This window comes from Nothoprocta perdicaria, unplaced genomic scaffold (genome assembly GCF_003342845.1).
Source record: "Nothoprocta perdicaria isolate Ctin4 unplaced genomic scaffold, notPer1 scaffold_55, whole genome shotgun sequence".
Lineage (NCBI taxonomy): Eukaryota > Metazoa > Chordata > Aves > Tinamiformes > Tinamidae > Nothoprocta > Nothoprocta perdicaria.
Genome location: NW_020455810.1, coordinates 1,081,218 through 1,100,095, shown reverse-complemented (window position 1 = coordinate 1,100,095; position 18,878 = coordinate 1,081,218). Strand labels below are relative to the sequence as shown.

At 40.2% G+C, this 18,878-nt stretch overlaps 1 protein-coding gene across 2 annotated transcripts in view; it reads left to right on the top strand.

The window, feature by feature from the left end:
* The window catches only part of TRIO (trio Rho guanine nucleotide exchange factor), a 165,151-nt gene that overhangs the window by 69,861 nt on the left and 76,412 nt on the right, over nt 1–18,878 (top strand). For both annotated transcript variants that reach the window (XM_026048555.1, XM_026048556.1), the window contains exons 19-30: nt 1,549–1,664; nt 4,279–4,401; nt 6,193–6,387; nt 6,511–6,626; nt 7,196–7,262; nt 8,011–8,120; nt 8,980–9,049; nt 9,473–9,562; nt 11,267–11,359; nt 13,241–13,352; nt 15,282–15,472; nt 18,415–18,516. In XM_026048555.1, coding sequence (XP_025904340.1) covers nt 1,549–1,664; nt 4,279–4,401; nt 6,193–6,387; nt 6,511–6,626; nt 7,196–7,262; nt 8,011–8,120; nt 8,980–9,049; nt 9,473–9,562; nt 11,267–11,359; nt 13,241–13,352; nt 15,282–15,472; nt 18,415–18,516 — 1,385 coding nt within the window. The remainder of the gene's footprint in view (nt 1–1,548; nt 1,665–4,278; nt 4,402–6,192; nt 6,388–6,510; nt 6,627–7,195; nt 7,263–8,010; nt 8,121–8,979; nt 9,050–9,472; nt 9,563–11,266; nt 11,360–13,240; nt 13,353–15,281; nt 15,473–18,414; nt 18,517–18,878) is intronic.

Here is an 18,878-nt window from a genome sequence, read left to right as displayed (position 1 = left end):
TGGACTTGGCCCAGGGGCAGGGCCAGGGCAGGCGAGGTGTGCGTGAGGGCGGCCTGCCCAGCAGGAGGAGAACAGCTTCCGACCAAAAGGCAATTCCGAGTGATCTCAACACCTCATGTAAGCCTAGCAAAAGCCATGTTTCCTAGCAAAAGGATGTTGAGGGCAGTGCAGACAGGTTTTGCAACCCTCAGGGAGGCTGCAGCCTGTGGTTATAATTGGTCCCAAAGCACCGATAGGAAGAGAGACCCTTTTCCCCACAGGCTGCCTTTATGTGAGTTTGTTTTCTGGCACACCGTTGCTTGGAGTTGCTTAGCTCTGTTCATTTATTACATATTTTTTAAGAAAAAGCCTAGTGGACAGCAGAAGGGAATGTAAAGATGCTAGGAGGTCTGACCCAGAGAATGTTCATCCATAGTCATGGAAAATACCCAGTTGTGAGTGTAAGTAGGAAGCAAGTAAAGGGTTATTTTGAGGAATGATCTTCATTTATGATCTCTCTTGTTTTTTTGCAAGTGGTAGGGCCACCCCATTGGGTCTTTGCACAGAATTGCCTGGCAGAGACATAATTTCCCCATTCTCTTCTTTCAGCTTCTTGACTGACTTTGCCGTAGCAAGTAGCTCCTGTAGGGCTGCTGCTCCATAAGGAACAGTGGGTAGAGCAAGCCTTGCAAGAAACTGCTGGCTTTCCTTTGCATGAAGGAGAGGAAAAAAATACTAAGATGCATAAAAATGTCTGCATGTTGTAAGCAAAAAGTTGTTGCCATCAGGGAGGAATCTGTGAGCCAGACGTGTGGAACTGCAGGTTAGCAATGGAATTTGGAGGTGGCTTTTTAATGCCAGAGAGTTTCTGATACTCAGGAATGGAATTATTTAGACTTGTGGAGACCTGTATCTAAATTGTACAATATAAAACTGGAAGCTGTCAAACTTGGCTTAATGAGCACCATCACATTTGAATATGTCATTTTACTTAACTATACTGTTATTGGTTTCATTTATTTTTCTGAAGAGGAATTAACAAACTTGTTAAGTTTGTTGCTTTTTAATTACTCTGATGTCTGTGCATCTAATGTCTGATTAAGTTGGATTCTTATTGTAGTGACCTAAGGTTATTTATATGTGTTAAATGATAAAAATCTTTTATAGGAGTCTGGTACATTCAGATGCCAAGTTACTTTTGATGATGATTGACTTGAGTCTTAAAGCATTTTCTGATTACTTGTGCATATACTCTCTTCCTCAGCAAACCCTGTCAAGAGCCATCCATATGTCTTATTAGATTTTCAGCTGTTTGTCTTTAGCAATGACAGTCTCTATATGAAAAATGACAGGCTTTGATAATAAGCTTTAATTACATCATTCTACTGTCTTTAACTAACATTGTTACAAATAATGGTAAAAAAGGAATCCTACGCACTTTGTGGACATGAGAAACAAAACGAGTACCTCTGAAATTCTGTAATGGATAAAATACCTTCTTCTACTGATTTTAATATGTGAATTCAAAATTGGCGGCCATAAATTCTGAAACTTTTTTCCTGTCTCCAGATATCTTGAATGAGCTCTTCCAGAGGGAGAACCGTGTGCTGCATTACTGGACCATGCGGAAAAGACGCCTTGACCAGTGCCAACAGTATGTGGTCTTTGAAAGAAGTGCCAAGCAGGTGAGGGTTGTATGTAAACATTTCATTTCATTGTGATCAGGGCTTGACAGAGACTGTCTTGTGCCACAATAACAAACTTGCTATTGACTTCAATATTCCAAATGCCTGAAAGGTCAGCAATTAAAATGGAAAATAAGGTAACACATTTGCATTTCCTTGAGTGCAGATCCGCTGTATCAGCTGAGACAGGCTGTCCTTACCACTGTAACTTAATGCAGTGTTTTGCTTCTGTCAGCTTGATCTGGTACCAGCTAGTCTTAATTTCTGCAAGCTTGTGCTTGACAAATTGTTATGCTTGTTAACTTTTACAGGCACACCTCATTTGACCAGGGAAATAACAAGCAGCAACAGTTTCTCAGATGTTGGAAAAAATCCTCTAATTAAGTTGATTGGCGGTTCTAGAAAACTGTCAACTTGGATGATTCGTTCAACAATAACTAGGAAAAAAGTCAACAATGATTGGGAAGGTTTTTGCGTTCTGCATGTGCTTGGTTTCGTGTTTCTTACGTGTTGGATCCACCTTGTGTTGTGCTGAATTTCTCAGCCTGGAAAGTAACTACTAAAAAAAAATACCTTTACAAATCAAAGCACAAGCTGTAAAAGTCAGTAGGGGATTCCAAGGCAAAACTAGGAACTGGAATGATCTGCTTTTTTTTTTTTTTTTTTTTTTTTTTAAATCAGGATATAGGACATAGAAAGGAGACTATAGGTTCGTGTTCTGCAGATCCAACGCCCATAGTGCAAAGTGTAGTTAGACTGACTTTAAAAGCCTCAAAGCTAATTTGTTATTTTTCTCACTGAAAATGTAGACAGAAGCTTAACCAGTAGCAGTCTGTTTTCAGCTCTAGAAAAGTCTGTCTTTCATAGCCTGATAAAAAAGCAATGCAAGTTAAATCCTGGAGTGAAGTTAAGGATGAATACCTCTTTAAAAGAAAAGGGGAGAAAAAAAAACAGCATTTGAATAACCTTAACTTCAGCCTCTGCCAAGCACATGACCAACTTGCTTTTGTACAGAGATTACTGACTAACAGTCAAACTGCCAGAGATAAATGTCTGTCAGCATTTGCATTGTAAATCCCATTTTTCAGTGACCTGCAGTTCACTTACCACAAATCATATTGGGCCTGCACACTGACTATCTAGAAAATGGAAATACAGCTTTCTCTCTTTTTTTTTTCTTTTCTTTTTTTTTCTCCTGTTGTTGGAAGTTGGAAGTATCCCTTTTCTTGTGCTTTTGAAGTTTTAAATGTTGCTATGAAAACAGATTATGGTGATGTTTGTGAAGATGTTAGACTGACCAAACATTTCAGATCTAAGAGCTCACCTCGTCTCTAAATTGATTTCTTCAGTTCTTGCATGGTTGTATCCAACATGCAATCACAATATATAAAATAACAACGGGCCTAACTGTGGGAATTAACACTGAGGTGAATTCTTTCTGTCATGTGGCTCTAGAGAGCTGTCAAAAAGTGAAATTTGGGCCAGGGGAGTTGTTTGCTGTTGTTCGTGATAAATAAAAAAAAAAAAAAAAAAAAAAAAAAAAAAAAAAAAAAAAAAAAAAAAAAAAAACCACAACAGATTAAGTTAAAAATTTGAAGAAAGTAAGTATCAAAACGAATTATAATTGGTTTGTGTTTATATCGACAATATCCTTTCTGTGAGAGAAGCTGGATATGGAAAGAAAAGTTTGACTTCAGAAGGACAAGGTATAATGATACAAGTGGTTGGTTGAGATGCTCCTCTTTTTGGTGCTAGCTCAAGAGTTGGTTTCTTCCCCAAATGGGACAGGGCAGCTCATGTGGCTTCCAGCTTCACTAGTGTGTCAGCAGGTAAATGGCTTCCTCATGTGCACTTACATTTTTGAGCATATGTGCAGTCACATTTGGTGTTGAATTTTGGAAGCCTCCTACCTGGTTTAGTGCCTTCCAGAGACCCAAGAGCAAGTCTTAAGTGTGAGGAGGAAAATCAGAGCCTCAGTCACAGTCTTGATGAACTCCTGTTGTCAATGAAATTATAATGCAGAAACCATCTGTTCTGGTCAGGTGTAAAGGTTGTGCTATTGAAAAATAAGTACATGCTATCTGACAAGATAAAACTTGTCCTATTCTTGATTATGTGGTAGATCTACAGGGAAAACTACAGGTGACAGATGAAAATGGAAGAATGAGGTTCTGCAAATAGTCATCCTTTTTTCTCTTGGAGTATTAAATTTTTCTAGTGCTATCTATATTCACTGAAGACAGCAAATACACATCATAAGGCACAATATAGCAAGACAGTTCTCAGCAAGGCGTTTGAAGGTCTGATGAAACCTTTGACACCTTTGGGCTGCAGGACTGTTATAGTCCTGTAGCAGTGGACTTCCCTGAAGTATTCAGATTCGTGTATTGGTTACTTACCTTTAATTCTTGAAAGATTGCTTTGTGGACTAAAGGAATTATTTCATTTAAAAGTTATTTGATATTTTAGAAGTATTGTAGGATATCCACTAGTGAAATAGAATAAAAGATACTTTGTAGCCTCTCAGCTTGTGAAATACTGATTGCAGTTGGTTTCTGCTGGCAAAACTGTGGTTATGTGTCTCTTACTTTTCCATCTTTCTTGCTTCACTTAGGCTCTGGAGTGGATCCATGACAATGGGGAGTTTTATTTATCCACCCATACTTCCACGGGTTCCAGTATCCAGCACACTCAAGAGCTGTTAAAAGAGCATGAAGAATTTCAGATCACTGCAAAGGTAAAAGGAAAAGAAAGTAATATACAGAAAAATGAGTATGTCTGTCAAGCTTTGTTTAGTTGTGCTGACTTTCTAATCCATATATCTACTAGGAACAGAGTGAAACAAAGATTACATTTTAGAAGGTAATGGCCATGTTACTGGGGCTCCATCAGCCGTATAGGTCGTTGATTTCTGATGTCAGAATTGTGGAGAGAGAGCTTGAGAATGATACCTGTGTGTACACAGACACACACACACAGACACACACACACACACACACACACACACACTCTGCAAGTGCTTTGATTTCTGTTTTTCTGTCCTCAGGTCTGTGGGTTACTGCATGATCATTTAGGGTATAAAACACGAGCTTATATTATGACTCAGCTGTGTTTTAATTAGATGATAGAAACATAAAAGCTTTACTTGTTAGGTCATTCATTTAAACTGATTCTGCAGTAACTTTGAGCTATGGTGGCAGCATTTTTTTCCATATCTGTAGAGGCCTGTGCAGAGAAGCAGATGCCCCTTGTGAGCCTTATTGTTTTTCAAATGTGAAAGAGGCAGCCACTAACCCTGTCTTTGCTTCTCACTTTGAAATGGTCACCTGTTTCCAGCTCTTGGCTCTCAATTTTCATTAAAAATAGTGGAACTGAAGAAAGTGAACAAATACTTATTTGTCTAAAGGACTGTTCAGGAGACTAAAGGCCTGGGAATTAAACGTGGACACCTGGAAGAAGAGACAGGAGAGTGCAGAAGGAACAGAGACCCTGCTTGCTCTCTGAACACAGATTTTCTTCCTTCCGCATTTTGCTGCCTCCCTTTACTCCCCGGGCTGTCTTCCATGCGGCAGGACCCGGCTGCCCCGCTGCTTCCTGCCTTAGCCAGGGGCTGACGTTGGCTCTGCCTTGGCAAGGATGTCGCTGCTGCCGCTGCCTTGTGCCTCGCTCCTTGCTGGCGCGGCCGGCCCGCCGTGCCTCAGCCATGCGCGGGGAATTCCCCAGGGGAAAGAAATGCGGAAAGAGCGGGAATAAAAGCCAAGGAAGGACAAACCTTGCTGGTTTTCTACTGGCTGCTGTGCTTAAATCCCTAAGAGTCCGGATTGTAGTAGGCTTTACTGTCAACTGTTACGTAAGAGAGAATATGGAACTGTAAAATCATCTGATGTCAACGTTTTATGCTTTGCATATAGTCTTAGGCAGCCAGCTAATTGGGGACAGCACCTTGGCACAGGTGGGGTGGCTACTTGCTCCAATAGTTCCTCATTAAGAACCATGTGACAGTAAAGTATAGTATGAGGAAAAGATTAAAAGAGGTAAGAGGTAGTCTTACTCCTTTGAAATACAGCATGTGACAATCCCCTGCATCCTTCTCAACACATCACTGGTGCCCTTGCAGATGGGAAGTAGATGCTTCAGCTTCTGTGGCCTGTCCCAGTACTCAGCTTCACAAGTAATAAACAAAATAACCCTGCTGGGATTAAGCCCCCTTTATATTAGTGCAAGGCAGCCGTGCATGTTCTGAAGAGCTCACCTGCCAGGATGTAGTCTCTGGGTTGGAACTGGAGTGCACTTTTGATAGAAAAGTAACCTCTTCTGGTCAGGTAGCAATAAAACCCAAAGAGCCCATATTCATCCTGTGCTATTTCTGTTAGGGAAAAAAAGTTTCTGTTTTAAAGGATTTGGGGCAGGGGAGAAAACTAGCGCCTTCCACAGCTTTTCCATCTGCCTGTAGGAGCTGGTTAAGCAAAACGATCCCTTTCAGGACAGGTATGGCTGGTAACTGCTCGATATTTTCCTGTTTTCGCAGCAAACCAAAGAGAGGGTGAAGCTGTTGATACAGCTGGCTGATGGCTTTTGTGAAAAAGGGCATGCTCATGCAACAGAGATTAAAAAATGTGTCACAGCAGTGGATAAGAGGTACAGAGACTTTTCTCTGCGCATGGAGAAATATAGAACCTCTTTAGAGAAAGCGCTGGGTATTTCTTCTGATTCCAATAAATCGGTAAGTGAAATTTGATTGTGGTGTGGGACAGACAACACTTGCTTGCATTTGATTGAGCTGTTTTTTCCTGTCTTCTCCCTTAATCAGTTCTTTCCTCTTTTTTTTTCTTTAAAAAAAATACAGAGCAAGAGCTTGCAGCTGGATATAATCCCAGCCAGTGTCCCTGGTTCAGAGGTGAAACTCCGTGATGCTGCTCATGAGCTTAACGAAGAAAAACGAAAATCTGCCCGCAGGAAAGAGTAATGAAGTTATTTCTTTTTGGGTAATCAGTGAGGATGCATAATCAGCTCTGATAATGAAGCAACTGTCATGCGCTTTCTGGGAGCTTAGAAATTGGATAAATGGTGAAAGAAAGCAGTATTATTTAGTAGCAGTATTGAGAAGGCAGCATTATTTAGCTTTTTGTAGTATTTTATTCACATGCTTATTCTCAGAGTTGGTTCTAGCACGTCAGAATTTTAAAATTTCAAAGTCATGTTAGACTTGATGTGACTTCTATTAAATAGTGTGAAATGAAAGGGTAAGGGTAGGAGGGAGGACGGCAGTTAACAAGTGTAACAAATATAAAGCATTTGAAAAACTTCCATCTCCATCCCTGTATCTTTTTGCACTGATTGATGATAGAGAGATATTATCCCTCATATTTTCCTCACCCATTTTCCAGCTTTCTGTTTCAGATCTTAGATATTTTTTTCTTACAGTTGTAGAAAAAGCTAAAGCTGACAGAAAAAAAAAGTATTCTGATTATTATGCATTCGTGGTGCCCTGGCAGACTGAGATTTGATCATTCTTTCTGTTGTCACCTAAGGTTCATTATGGCTGAGCTAATTCAGACAGAAAAGGCTTACGTAAGAGACCTCCGGGAATGCATGGATGTAAGTTTTCTTTTTGCACTGATCTTTGAAGACAGATTTCTATTTTCTTCCAATTTTAACAAGCAAACATGATCACTTTGGAGATAAGGGACCAAATTAAGTGCCTTTCTGCTATTAAGATGATACAGTTAATCATCAGCCACTTCAGAATTTATCCCATATATTTTGCTTTTGTCAGTACTTATTTTCAGTATTTGAAAGCTGTTTGCCCAATTCATAAGCATTCTTCTCTGTGTTGGAGATGGGAGGGGAAAAAGGAGGGAACACTTTATTTGCTTTGCTAGTGGTAGAGAAGAGCTTGTGTTAATTCTCTTTTTATGTGTATCACGTGTCCTGCTGCTGGCTGGCCTTTTGAATAGAAATTCAGAGAGGTTCCATGGAAAAGTGCCCGGTAATTGTTATACCACAGCAAGTAATGTTCACCAGTAGCTCTTGCACAAAACATGAACCTCCAGACCGCAGACGTGACCTTGATGCAGAATAACCTGAAGCATTAGAGGTTGTCAAGAACACTGTGGAGTTTAAAGGATGAAGGCTCCACAAATACGTTAAGTCATCGGTTTTAGAAGGTAGATTGTACTGTCAAAGCCACATGTCACAAGTTGTAACACAGTAAGCACTGTCACAAAGGGAGGACTTGTTGCATGATCCCTGCTGCTTCTCTCTCCAGGAATGTGTGCTTAAAATACCTAACTGTTTCTGTTCAGAAATTTGATGTCTTTTCATGCATCTTCTTTGTTCTGGGCAGACGTATCTGTGGGAAATGACAAGTGGAGTGGAGGAGATTCCACCTGGTATTGTAAACAAAGAACACATTATCTTTGGAAACATGCAGGAAATTTATGAGTTCCACAATAAGTGAGTGACTTATCTCCTATTTCCATATTGCTGGTATACCCAAATGATGACCTAAGGGATTTCCTAATGAAAATACTGTGCATATGAATAATGAGCACTTTGCCATCAAAAATCTGAAGAGTTTCTTCTCAGAATTGTGTGAATTGTTGTTTTTTGCAGACAGATGGGTACTCAACTAGAAACTTTCTTCTCAATCTCAGACTTCTTTCAGCTTTTAAGAAGTCATTTGGATCCTTGGAATATTTCTGCAAGTTTTCCAGTTGTCTTGAAGAGATGGAAACCACTGAACTGAATAGAATAGCACAAACAGCAGTTTAACAGGGTTCTGTCATTCCTTCTATCATTCCTTGCTCCTGATGGGGAAAGACTAACTTTCCCTCTTTTTCCTTGTCCTCTGAAGCTTCAGAGGATGCCTGAACATTGTTGCAGTGTTGTACACAGAAGTTTTCCTTAATTCACTGACATTTATATTCGATTATTTTTCTAAAGTAGTGAAACACACCTAGAACCTGATATTGTAGGGGTGAAAGCTAAGCTGTTCCTGAAACTGAAATAGTAGGAAACCTTCTTGATGGGAACAGTGCTGATTGGAGTGGTACTCTTACGTATTTACTGAGTAAGCCCAGTAGAACACGCTCTGATCTTCATCTCAAAATTTGCACTGAATTGCATTTGGTGTTAGTTTTAGTTTTCTATGGTCTCATCCATTCAAGTTATCTTTTCTTCTGTTTACTCAATGGTATGAATTACAGCAAGTTTTCTAACCGTTTTTATTTCCAGACATTAATACATCAATGTCAGCTGCTGTAATGAAAATATTGCATGTACCTTATAATGTTTGTCTCTCTTCTACCCACAGTATATTCCTAAAAGAACTGGAGAAATACGAACAGTTACCAGAAGATGTTGGGCACTGCTTCGTTACTTGGGTAATAAAGTCAGACATGCTTAGAAGTAACGGGGGAGATGAGATGCATGAAGGGATGGAGACTTGCTGACAAGTCCCTTTTTTTTTTTTTTTTTTTTTTTTAATTTAAATTTCTGTACCTCAACCTTCAAAACTGTGTTAAAATGCATGTATATTTTGCTGGAAAAATTAAGTTACTGCTATCAGGTGCAAATGTCTGCCCTGGAAGTTGACATGATTTGCATTCAGGTTGTTGTTCAGCGTATTTATCTTTAAGTCTTGGCTTCTGTGGATAGTCTGTTTTGCTTATGTTCCTGTTGTTTTCAGCCTTACTTGCCTAATGTGCTTTCCTCCTGTTGACAGTTTGAATGCTGTGTAGTATAACCTCTTGAGACAGAAGATCTGCCCTCTACTGACCTGTTTAAATTTGCATTTTGTTGTGCAGGCAGACAAGTTCCAAATGTATGTTACTTACTGTAAAAACAAGCCAGATTCTACCCAGCTGATACTAGAACATGCAGGAGCATACTTTGATGTAAGTACTACTTATGTCCATTTTAAAAATACATCTTTATGGTTTTAATCATGCACTTAAGATTGAATGCTTAACTTATTAGGAAAATGTGAATATCTGAGCAGCAATGCTGCAGTTTAGTGTCAGCTTAAAAAAATAGATTATATATCTCACATTTTAGTTTATAATATGTTGCTCAACTGGTCTCATAAATCTGTCAAATTAAATGTAAAAAATCACTGTCACACATGAGGAGTTCAGCCAGTTTGCTATTCAGAACTGCAGGCAGATTTTGGTAGCCACAGCGTGACCTTCAGTTCTCCCAAGCACGTTCTGCCAATCTCAGTGTTCTGGTTTTGTTAGATTGCATCATAGTTGGTGAAGATGGAAATCTTGGTCCAAGTTGCTGAAACCTCTTGAGGCTGCAGCTGAAGGTAGCGATGATTGAGCTGGGCAGCATTGCTGAGAACTGCTCGTGCAGCCACGCTGCTGATTCAGCCCCTAAGTTATTTAGGCTGCACGTCATATTCCACTGAGGGAAGGACTAAAGTGCAGCAGCTGTCTTTATGGAATTGCTCTAGCTGAGGAATTTTGGCCGTTCCAAGGACCACGTGTGCGTTCCCAGGGTGCGCTGCTTGAACGTGCTTAACACGGGACCCGTTTGCAGGGATCCTCTCCTCCTGGTTGCCTTCCCTGCTGAGCTGTTGGCTGTGCAGTGGTGCCACCATAGACGTTGTTTGAGAAATGCTCATGGAATTAATGGGAAGGAGATATCATTAATAAATAAAAAATCCCCGAAGGAGTGATGGTCGTTTTCAGTGTCTTTCACGAAAGACACTGGGATTCTAGCACTGTAAGATAAAATCTTTCTTATTAGCCCTTGCTAAGTTTTCACTGCCTGAAGAAGAGCAGGTCTTTTAAGGAAAATTAGGCAGATAGGACAAAATAAAAGCACAGGAAATCCAGGCAAAATCATAATAAATTGTTATATAAAGATATATAAACAAAATGTATTAAAATACAGCAATATTGTGATAAATGACAAACCCTGGCCTTGAAGTTCAGCACACAGTCAGCACCGGAAGCCTGCTATTAGTAGATCCAATAATAGTCCAGTTATATATTCCTTCTTTAGTTCAGTGAAGGTCATCCTTTCCTCGCTATTGTTGTTGCTGCACAGCCCTGCTCTCCTTGGAAGTGTTAGGGAGCCGCTTCCCTTAGGTTGCACAGTGACACCTCGGGCTCCCTCTCGTGGCTCCGTAGCAGCCTTTGGGGGAAGCTGCTCCCGTGGCCGCTAGCAGGCACAGCAGGTAGTGCCAGGAAACCTCCTCGGCAGCCTGCAGGGAACAGCCCCAGCTCTTCCCTGCAATCCCCAAATTCAGTTTTCTTTCCTGCCAGGCAAGTAACAGGAAAAACACAGGTTTGAAGTAAGAACGGTTTAGCCGTGTTTTTGATATCCCCTAATACATCTATTTTGCTGTAGGTTTGAAACATTCCCCGGGAGACAGAAATGGCCTTTTGTTTGTGCCAAGTGAGCGGGCAGATGCAAAATGTAACTGCTTGTTGTGGCTGGAATACCTTGCCATCGTGTCTCTCTGTATTTCTTCTGGATAAAATACCCTGGAGTTACTGCAAATGATACAGCAGTCAGAACAAGCTGTATGTGGTTGTTGCTGCTCACAATCCTCTGTTTTTTTCCCTTTTTTTTTTTTCTCGTTCATGCAGGAGATACAACAACGACATGGACTGGCCAACTCGATCTCCTCCTACCTTATCAAACCCGTTCAAAGGATAACAAAATACCAGCTTCTTTTAAAGGTCAGCATTGATTCTCAGTTTTTAATCTGACTCTGTTGTTCTTAAGTGGGAAAAGCTCCTGCTGAAATCCGGAGGGCTTTTTTTTGCTCTGCACAGTGGCTATGGCATCTTGGGCAGCCTCAAATATTGCTGTGGTATTTTCTTAGGAGACCAGTGAAAATGAAGGAAGACATAAATAAGCAACTTCTGTCCAGATTCCTGTACATCAAGAAGATATCTCTCTACAAATGTTTACACAGAAAATATCATTTGCATTTCCAGAATAAAAAAAGCAATTCATGGCCGCATAGACAGCCATATTTTGTAATAGTTTCTGCAGGATGTTTTGTGAAGTCAATTAGCTATGTTTATGGCATTAAGACTGAAAGAAATCTCTTAAGTGCCTCTACAGCTGTTGTACACGCAGTTGCTATTTGCAAGGTTGCCTGGAAATATCAAGTAAAGAGTAGCTTAAGTAGTTAAAATAAGTAAAATCTTTGGAAACCTCTAGGTAGAGCTTTTGCTCAACAGATGGATGTCCTGTTGAATAAGCAGCAGTGTTCTTCAGCTGTGAGGTGACGTTGCTGGTTTGAAACATGTTGCCCATTTTTGCTTTTCTTTCTTAAAACAGGTTTTAAAAAAATTAAAAAAGAAAAAAGAAGGAAAAGTTTTAACTTGCAGAAATACTTTAGACTATGCTGGCTTAAGACATTTTGGGGTGCTGACTTCCACAGCTAAACTAGTTTTGAAGTAATGGGATAGACTGGCTTCAAGAGGCTTTTAGAGCTGGATGGCTTTGTTACATACCAAAATAAATGTACTTGGGTTTTTTTGTTTGTTTTTATTGTTTTATTTTTCTTATAAGAAAATGAAAAATAAAGAGCAGAAAGATTTAGTAATGAATGAAACAGTTTTAGAGGTTCTGATTATTTTCCAAATTGTGTTGAAGCCTTTTCCCTCACCTAGAGGATATTCGCTAGGTCCAACAGTCTTGTTGCGTACAGTGTCTGTTGTTGCTGTTTTCCTGTGTTGATGATATAGGGGAATAATAAATGCAAAATAATTTAATGGGGATTATAGTAGGAACCACCTGGCTTTCTATTTAAAAAGGAGAGAGAAAAAAAAAAGGGGGAATTTAACCTGAGGGAGTGTTTTAAATTGGTCTTTGAATAGGAATGTAATATCTCTTTTTTGGTTTTCTAAGCCACATTTTTATATTGATGCTGCCTAAAAGTGCAAAGGATGCAAGGAAATTTAAATATCAGGTCAGGCAGTGTTATGCTATAATAGCTGTGGAGTTCTGGGTGGCACTGGACTGCATCTCCTCAAATTCCACTACAAGGTTTCAGCATATTCCATTGTACAGCTTCTGTCCATAAGTTAGTGCCTGTTTGTATATAGAGGTTTTGTCGAAAGGATGCTTTTAGCCGTGTGAACACAGAGCACTTCTCTGAATATCTGAGATGACCGATGTGATGCTTCACGTGGCAGGGGTAGGGAGCAGCCGGCTGGTGCCGGGCAGCAGGCGCTGACACCGGGCTCCTCTGGGCTGCCCTGCGCTCCCTTGTCCTCGTGGCCTGGCACCGGGGCTGCTCTGGGCCTTCCTGTAGTGCTGCATGTGACACTGATACCTGTGGCTGTGCTGGTCACTAAAGTACCACATTTAGTACAACTCTTCCACATGGTCTTGTTCAAATTACAAAAGTGGGTACGGGAGAACTTGGGCTGCTCCTTGAAGGACTCATTGTGGCGAAGGCGAAGTATCATCCTCTATAGTTGGAAAAGCAGGAAGTTCAAGATGGGTGTTGCCTGTTAGAAATGGTCCTTTGCTTGTTAGGAGTGGTCTGTTCTGTCCCTGTAGAAACAGTGCAGGTCGAACTCACGTCTGCTCACCTTCTGCAGGAGCTGCTGACGTGCTGTGAAGAAGGAAAAGGTGAGATTAAAGATGGCCTGGAGGTGATGCTGAGCGTGCCGAAGCGAGCCAACGACGCCATGCACCTCAGCATGCTGGAAGGTAGGAGGCACGCCTGCTTTTTGCTTCAGCCGTGTGCTGTGTGTTAGCTGGTGTTAATAACTGGTTAGTTTGCCATATGCTGAAAAGATGCAGGGGAAAAAAAAAAATAGTGTTCTTTATCCTGATGTGCAGGGCACTCTGCGGAATTTGAAATAGATACAGGCTAATAGTGGTTTCCAGTGTTGACCTAAAGCTTGAGTAAATGGTCAGATATAATGCTTTCCATCCAACCAACAGTTGTTTTTAGATTTTTTTAACTTTTTTTTTGTTTTTTATTTATGAGGAACATATATGTACTGGAGGTGATTTTACTGATTTATGTGTCTAATAATTGTCTCTAGCACGTTTATAATTCTCACATCTGTTTGCTGCCTGTTCCATAAGAGACTTCTGGTTTAAATGAAATGTATCTGCTGGCAGTAAAATGGCAACATAAGCCATTTTAGCCTGAATCTTAGCCAAAACAGTATAATCGTGTTCACGGCAGACACCTGAAGTTGGATGAAACTCTGTGTGCTTAGAAGAACTTTCTGCCAAAATCACTTTTGTAATTGGCACATTATCATGTATGATGGTGCCATGGTTGACTTAATTATAAATTTTTTCTTTGGGATGAAAGCATAGCCCTCTGAGCTTGCAGTTTCTGAGGAAGGACTTGGTGGTGTTTTCAGTCAATATTCCTTTGCCTTCTCTGTGCCTCCTGGTAGCAAAACAGAGCTCAGCACAGAATTCTGAGTATCATGCAAGTTACTGTGAAACTTCTTCTCTGACATATGGTTCTCAATCATGTGAGCCCTCAAAGTCACCTCTGTTCCATGACCCTAAGCAACAGGGCTGTTGGTCCGTCTGCAGGATCACTCCCAAATGCTCTGTTCAGGCCATGATATTAGCATAAATGCTGACCAGCATTGGTAATAATCTTTTAACGCTGGGAATGTGACTCTGGAGAATATCCTAATCTTTTACATAAGTTGATTTTATAACAAAACATGTGTGCATAGTTGAATCATCCCGTGTTAGACAAATAGAACCAGTTGAGCACATTTCCTTGTTCTGGCTCGGGAGGTTTCTGGGTGAACATCCTGACACAACTGGCTCCTGATGCTCTCCATACTGTGGCCCTGTTTAGAACAATATGAATTATTCTGTTGAGTAGGGTGGTGCTTTTCTGTTCGGAGACTGTTGGCAAGCAACATCTCTTCAAAACTTGTTTTCATACCGCTCAAAAACATGGTAGTTGAGTTCCTGTTCTCCTGCTGTGTATTTAGCTGGGAGAGCATGGTGCAACTAGGACAGAAGTAAACTTGTTGGTATTCTCAAAGCTTTAGGCTGTATGTCAGGATAAATAACCCAGGTGGTATTTCTTCCCTGTGGAGCAATTTTGGAATGACTCAGTTGCAGGCTGGTCATACAGCAATGGCTTCGGGCTGCCGGCTTTCTCTCTCCTGCTGCAACACAGATGCACGCTTGTTATGTGCGTGATAGGGAGGATGAACCATCAGAAGAAATGGCATTTGGGAGCTGGCTCATGTTGGAGCAACTTGATTTGCTGCCTGTTTGCTTGGTAGTTCCTCACTTTCCACAGTAGTAGAAATCTTGTAAGAAAAAATACTTATTCTGGGATGGAAATGAAGAAATGCTGACATAGGAAGATCTGTCGCTTATTGATGAAACGCTGCCAGAAGAGTTGGTAGACTTCTTAACAGTTGGATCCCTAAATGTAGACAGGGAGTTGAGTTACAGTTAAGTGAAGTAGATTATTATGCTGAAATCAAGCCTTGTTTTTCAGCATCCCTTCCTTTGAATCTTTTGAAAATGTAATTTTTGTAAGCTGTATTTGATGAAGAAATCAATTTAAAAGCATAACTTTTGTTTATTTTCTTATGTTATTAACTTTTCATAATGAACCTTTCCTTTCTAATTTTCTAGGCTTTGATGAGAATATAGAATCTCAGGGAGAGCTCATCCTTCAAGAGTCCTTCCAAGTGTGGGACCCTAAAACTCTAATTCGGAAGGGCCGAGAAAGGCACCTTTTCCTTTTTGAAATGTCCTTGGTTTTCAGTAAAGAAGTGAAGGACTCCAGCGGGAGGAGCAAATATATTTACAAGAGTAAACTGTTCGTAAGTATAGGAGTTTACAAGTCATCATATTTAGAAAACTGCTTAGATGGTTAAATGACTAGACGGAGTTGACTTATTCATGTATTACATGTATTAAGAACCTGAACAACTTGTTCAATGCACTACAAAAAAAAAAAAAAAAAAACCTTGAAAACTGTAGATTGTGAATCTTGTGAGCTTAATGTTTTGTAATGCTTTTGAGGAGAAAAAAGTAGACTGAAAATAGCTACTGAAGACCAATCTTGGTGCATCATGACTAGGGAAAACCAAGATTAGCTGGATTGAGGTTTAGTTATGTATACGGTTGCTATTTTGTTAAGCCTTGTTTGTATAAAGCAGAAGAGTGGAAGGAGTTGAAAGGTTTTCTTCAGCTGGTTTGTTTATCCTGCTAGTGCAGTAATCTCCAAGTTGGAGATCTGTTCTGGTGCGTATTCTGCAAATACTGGTCTGGAAAGGCTACATCCTTTGCTACGGAAGGGCTCCTTCCAGCATATATACTGAAACTGGTGGCCTCACTGTAATATCTTGTGACTAAAGTACTTTTTTTATGGTATGTCCTATTGGAAGGATATGGAGGAAACGTTCTTTCCCTGTCTGAGAACAAGTCTTGCATTCCTCATCTGCAGTGTGTATGCTTTCCAAAATGTGAACCTGCAGTTCATAACCCCCTGCTGCTGTGTAGCACGGCTTGGGGGAGAGAGCAGGATTCGTGCCCTGTAAACCTAGGTAGCCAGAAGAAAAGAGCAGCTTTCTTGGCCAGCTCTGCATGTGCTGAGGGCAAGAGGAGTTTTCAATAGACAATTTAGAACAGCTTGCTTTACTTTGTAGAATTATGCTTTAGAATAACTTACTCTTCTATGGACTCTGTAAGGATATTTCACATAAGTGTAGGTGTTATAAATATCAAGGTGTTTTTTTTTTCCCCCTGCATTGCTTCCTTTTACTCTTCCTTCCCCTCTTTCAATCTCTGACCAAACTGGTAAAGCTGGTTGGTTCAAAACTCATGGGTTTTTTTTTGTTGTTGTTTGTTTTGTTTTTCCCCTGTGTTACTTTGCTTTCCCTCCTGACATATCCCACTGCTTCCTTTCAAGCATGTGCTGACCCTCCTGCTAAAAGATAGCTGGCAAGCAGCACTGCTGTGCGTGTTTTGCTCTGTGCCCCCAAAAGCTTGGGGTGTCCCGGGGGTGACATCAGCTGCCAGGGCATTCCCATGGGAGAGGAGACGGAGCTGGAAAGCCAGTCCCACAAGATCGTCCTGTCAGCTCCTTGGATGAGAACTAAGAGGAGCAACTTTTCTAAGACTCAGGGCTGGAAATACTCAACATGGGCATTGTACCTTATGTTTAAAATAGAAGCGTATCTGCTGTGCTCATATCCAGCTTGTCAAAATGTTCCATAATGTCGATTACTTTAGCAATTCTTACAGCTTGCTCTTAAAGATTCATCATTCAGAGAGATGAATTTTTGTTTGCGTTGTCCTTTGGCCCAAAGGTGGGTTACTCAGCTACTTGTGAGGTACAGAACAACTTTCTGGTGTTTGTTTTTTCAACCTGGCTCCTGGTAGCTTTACTTAATACCCACCAGTTACTGTATTGAAGCAGCCTGTTAACAACTTGTCTGCTTTGCTGCTCATTATTTTATAGCCCTCTGCTCTATCCTGCCCCAGCTGTCTCTTGTAAAACTTATAATGCTCACAGATGTACCCGTGATTCTCAATTTACTAGATTTTTAAAAATAAATAGCATTTATAGTAACACTGCCTGGCCCATTCAGACTTTATATTGCTGCGTGCAGATGTGTTATTTTGTTTGAATTACCTAATGTAATATTGGCTTAAGTATTTTATAAGGTTTTTAACACAGTTAAAATAGTCGAAGAGTCAGCTTTAAATGCCCCATAGACTTTACAGTGTTTCAGTGAAGGAGCATCCATTTTACCAGAAGAGATGACAAAGCTGAGAGGCTGCATTTTTTTCTTTCTTTTTGTTTTTTCTTTATTTTTTTAAGAAAAAAATGCTGGCATCCCAGTGCAACTAAAATAAAGAACTTTTTGTTAGGTTCTTTGTCTCTAGGATGTCTTATAATAAACCAGTGCATTTTGTGAGGCACATGAGGCCGGAATTCAACTTCTGATGTACCTACAACATACAGTCTTAAAACTTTATTCATAGTGTTTGATAATATAAGAATATTTATCACTCTTAGAGGCACGAATCTGTAACTTGAGTTATGTTCCCTGGTTTGTATTTTCTTTTGGCATGGACCCTATATGAGTTGCTTAAGTAGAAGAAAATTCTCATGACTGAGATTTTTTCCAACTGAAATAACATTTTAGATGCTAATTAACTTCAAGTTTCTGACATTAAAGCATCCCCCAAAGAGTGTCTGTTAATGTGAGTGTCCCTCAAAATTCTCTAAAGTGGCCAAATTGATGAATATTCTTCATCCATTTCAGAAGGAAAGAAACACACTAGAATAGATATTTTCTGGCAGAAAACACATCTGAGGCTTAGCAAGATAGCAACAGAATTCTTAGATATGTCTTATCTGAGCAAAAACATTAATATCAATAAGTAATGAGTGTTCTCTGATGGAAATAAGCAAGGAGGGAAACCAGTGCCATCTTCTACACAGCACTTTTTTGAGCCACAAGGCTGTTACTGTCTCTTCAAAAAATGTAAAATAAATCATCTGATATTTCAGAACATAAATACGGTTGTTTGTTCACTTTAGTGGAAATAATTATTGATTTGCAGTTGTTACTCTAGAATAAATGAATAAAATCACAAACAGAATAAAGGATTTTTTCAAGTATATGAATCAGGCTTGAGCTTCTAAGGCACCTTTTAACAAGCAGAGTTCAGCTGTATGGAACATGGGCACCCCTTTGGGTGAGGGTGAGACACTTGTTGTGGGGTAATAACCAGTTTTTCTTAATTCCAGACTTCTGAACTGGGTGTCACAGAACATGTAGAAGGAGATCCCTGCAAGTTTGCTCTGTGGGTTGGAAGGACACCAACTTCAGACAACAAAATTGTTCTCAAGGTAAATTTGGTGGATGTGCTTGTACACCGAGTATTGCTGTTGCTGTTACTCATATATTTTGGGAAGGCAACGAGGATGACTTTTGCTGTTTGGCATAGGACTGATGCTGACAAATAGATCATCTTTCCCTGTCTGCAATCAGATGTGGCAGGTATCTAACCTAAGTGGCCTGAAAGCAGAGGGGAGCCTGCCTAGTCTTTCTAACAATTAAGCAAAGTGACTCTCAGCAGAGAGGGAGTTTGATCCAGTTTATGCTGCTTTGCTTTCTCTACTGGAATTCTGTAGCTCCAACGGTCTGGCCACTAACTGAGAAGCTCAGAAGACTTCAGACAAATCATAGCATCAGCACTGTGTTTTACACT